Genomic DNA, 4000 nt, shown 5'->3' with positions numbered 1-4000 from the left:
GACGGGGCTGGGAGCAATTTTGGCCACGCCCACACCCAGCATAGGCCACGCCCCCACGCTCCGCACGAGCCCCGCCCCCGTCTCGAGGCGTGGGGATGGGAACCACGCCCACCGCGAGGCGAGGCCACGCCCATTTTGCCAAATAAGGCGGGAAAGACCCCCAAGGGGGGTGGGGGGTGGGGCGACACCACCCCCAGCCCCTCCCCCACTATCGCGATAGACCAGGGAATGGGGGGGAGGGATTTAAAGGGAGGGGGCGGGGCCGATCGGAACCGGAAGTGACGTCGGCGTGGGGGAGGGGGAAGCCGGGAGGTAAACACGGCCCCGCGTTTGGGGGTGGGGGAGGGGAGGGGAGGGCGGGGGTCTCCCAAACCCCTCATCCCCCCTCGCCGGATTTCTTAATTTCTTAATTAATTTTTTGAATTTAATCGTTCGGATTGCAGATGCGGCCGGCGCTGTGGCGGGCGGGCGGGGGAGGGGCGGCGCTGCCCCTCCCCCCCCCTCAGGTGCTGCTGCTGGGGCTCCTCCCCCTCCCCTTTCTGGGGGGGCTCGGGGCGGGGGTCCCGTTCCGGCCCGTGGTGATCGTGCACGGCCTCTTCGACAGCCCCAGCGACTTCCGGCACCTGCGGCAGTTCATCAACGAGGTGCCCGAAATATTCCCAAAATATCCCCGAAATCATCCTGAAAATATCCTGAAAGTATCCCCTAAATCATCCTGAAAATATCCCCGAAATAGCCTGAAAATATCCTCTAAATATCCCCTAAATATCCTGAAAGTATCCCCAAAATATCCCCAAAATATCCCCAAAATATCCCCTAAATATCCCCGAAATATCCCCGAAATCATCCTGAAAATATCCCCGAAATAGCCTGAAAATATCCCCAAAATATCCCCTAAATATCCCCTAAATATCCCCAAAATCATCCTGAAAATATCCCCGAAATAGCCCGAAAATATCCCCAAAATATCCCCAAAATATCCCCTAAATCATCCTGAAAATATCCCCGAAATAGCCTGAAAATATCCCCAAAATATCCCCAAAATATCCCCTAAATCATCCTGAAAATATCCCCGAAATATCCCCGAAATAGCCTGAAAATATCCCCAAAATATCCCCAAAATATCCCCTAAATATCCCCTGAATATCCCCTAAATATCCTGAAAATATCCTGAAGATATCCCCTAAATATCCCCAAAATATCCCCTAAATCATCCTGAAAATATCCCCAAAATCATCCTGAAAATATCCCCAAAATATCCCCAAAATATCCCCTAAATCTCCTGAAAATATCCCCAAAATATCCCCAAAATATCCCCTAAATCATCCTGAAAATATCCCCTAAATCATCCTGAAAATATCCCCGAAATAGCCTGAAAATATCCCCAAAATATCCCCAAAATCATCCTGAAAATATCCCCTAAATAGCCTGAAAATATCCTGAAAGTATCCCCTAAATATCCTGAAAATATCCCCAAAATATCCCCTAAATATCCCGAAAATATTCCCTAAATATCCCCAAAATATCCTGAAAATATTCTGAAAATATCCCCGAAAATACTCCAAAAATAGCCCCGAATCACCCCAAAAATACCCTGAAAATATCCCCTAAATATTTCCTAAATATCCTGAAAATATCCCCAAAATATCCCCAAAATATCCCCTAAATATCTCCTAAATATCCTGAAAATCATCCTGAAAATACCCAGAGAATATCCCCCAAACTATCCCCTAAATCATCCTGAAAATATCCCTAAAAATACTCCAAAAATAGCCCCGAATCACCCCAAAAATACCCTGAAAATATCCCCTAAATATCCCCTAAATATCCTGAAAATCATCCTGAAAATACCCCCTAAATCATCCTGAAAATATCCCTAAAAATACTCCAAGAATAGCCCCGAATCACCCTGAAAATACCCTGAAAATATCCCCTAAATATCCCCTAAATCATCCTGAAACTATCCTGAAACTATCCTGAAAATATCCTGAAAATATCCCCGAAATATCCCAAAAATGGGATCCCAATCCCATACTTGGGGTCCCAATCCCATTCTTGGCGTCTCTCACCCCATTTTTGGGTTCCAATCCCATTTTTGGGGTCTCTAACCCCATTTTTTTGTGTCCTGACCCCATTTTCCATGTCCCTGACCCATTTTCGGGGTCCCTCACCCCATTTTTGGGGTTCCAATCCCATTTTTTTGTGTCCCTGACCCCATTTTTGGGGTTTCTCACCCCATTTTCCCCCCTTTAGAGCCACCCAGGGACAGAGGTGACCGTGCTGGACCTGTTTGACCATGGCACGTCCCTGACCCATTTTCGGGGTCCCTCACCCCATTTTTGGGGTTCCAATCCCATTTTCCATGTCCCTAACCCCATTTTTGGTGTCCCTCACCCCATTTTCGGGTCTCTCACCCCATTTTTGGGGCTCCAATCCCATTTTTTTGTGTCCCTGACCCCATTTTCGAGGTTTCTCACCCCATTTTCCGTCCCCCAGAGCCACCCAGGGACAGAGGTGACCGTGCTGGACCTGTGTGACCGTGGGGCATGTCCCTGACCCCATTTTCCATGTCCCTGACCCATTTTTGGTGTCCCTCACCCCATTTTTGGGGTCTCTCACCCCATTTTCGGGGTTCCAATCCCATTTTTTTGTGTCCCTGACCCCATTTTTGGGGTTTCTCACCCCATTTTCCATGTCCCTGACCCCATTTTTGGGGTTTCTCACCCCATTTTCCCCCCTTTAGAGCCACCCAGGGACAGAGGTGACCGTGCTGGACCTGTTTGACCAGGGGCATCCCTGACCCATTTTTGGTGTCCCTCACCCCATTTTTGGGTTCCAATCCCGTTTTCCGTGTCTCTAACCCCATTTTCCGTGTCCCGGACCCCATTTTCGAGGTTTCTCACCCCATTTTCTGTCCCCCAGAGCCACCCGGGCACGGAGGTGACCGTGCTGGATCTGTTTGACCAGGGGGTGTCCCTGACCCATTTTTGGTGTCCCTCACCCCATTTTTGGGGTTCCAATCCCATTTTTTGTGTCCCTCACCCCATTTTCGGGGTCTCTCACCCCATTTTCGGGGTTCCAATCCCATTTTCCATGTCCCTGACCCCATTTTCGAGGTTTCTCACCCCATTTTCCCCCCTTTAGAGCCACCCAGGGACAGAGGTGACCGTGCTGGATCTGTTTGACCGCGGCGCGTCGCTGCGGCCACTGTGGCTGCAGGTGGCCGGGTTCCGGCAGGCGCTGGCGCCCATCATGGCCAACGCCGCGCACGGCGTGCACCTGCTGGGCTACAGCCAGGGTGGGCGGGGGTCCTGGGGTCGTGGGGAGGGGTCCCATGGTGCCCACGGGGGGCACCTGCTGGGCTACAGCCAGGGTGGGCGGGGGGATGAGACCCCCGGGGCTGGGGAGGGGTCCTGGGGGTCATGGGGAGGGGTCTCATGTTTCATGGGGAGGGGCCATAGGAGGGGATCCTGGGGGTCCCAGGGCTGTGGGTGGGGGTCCCGGGGTCATGGGGAGGGGTCCCAGGTTGATGGGGAGGGGTCCCGTGTTCCTGGGGAGGGGTCTTGAGTTTATGGGGAGGGGTCCCAGGTTCCGAGGAGGGTCTTGAGTTTTGGGGGGGGTCCCAGGGCTTGGGTGGGGGTCCTGGGGTCCTATGTTTTGGGGGGGGTCCATGGTGCCGAGGGGTTGGGTATGCTGGGGAGGGGTCTCGGGTCCATGGGAGGGGATCCTGGGGGTCCCAGGGCTGTGGGGAGGGGTCCTGGGGTCATGGGGAGGGTCCCACGTGTACGGGGGGCTCCCAGGTTTGGGTGGGGGGGGTCCCAGGTCCCGGGGGGGGTCTTGAGTTTATGGGGAGGGGTCCGAGGGCTTTGGGAGGGGGTCCTGGAAGGGTCCTGAGTTCATGGGGAGGGGTCTTGGAGTCCCCCCATGTATGGGAATGAGGGTCCCAGGTTTTTGGGGAGGGGTCCCGGGGGTTTTGGGGGGGGGTTTTTGGGGTTCCTGG

The 4000-nt window shown here is 53.5% G+C and overlaps 1 protein-coding gene across 1 annotated transcript; it reads left to right on the top strand.

Annotated features, from left to right (window-relative positions):
• Positions 1-303: 303 nt before the first annotated feature.
• LOC115917075 (lysosomal thioesterase PPT2-like) lies at positions 304-3298 on the top strand (the record flags this gene model as incomplete). The annotated part of the gene is made up of 3 exons (XM_030970809.1): positions 304-312; positions 444-644; positions 3145-3298. Coding segments are annotated over exons 2-3 (355 nt in total), but the record flags the coding sequence as incomplete, so codon positions are not given.
• Positions 3299-4000: the final 702 nt, after the last annotated feature.

This window comes from Camarhynchus parvulus, unplaced genomic scaffold (genome assembly GCF_901933205.1).
Source record: "Camarhynchus parvulus unplaced genomic scaffold, STF_HiC, whole genome shotgun sequence".
NCBI classification, from domain to species: domain Eukaryota; kingdom Metazoa; phylum Chordata; class Aves; order Passeriformes; family Thraupidae; genus Camarhynchus; species Camarhynchus parvulus.
The sequence above is the reverse complement of the archived record's forward strand: the minus strand, read 5'-3'. Positions and strand labels throughout refer to the sequence as shown.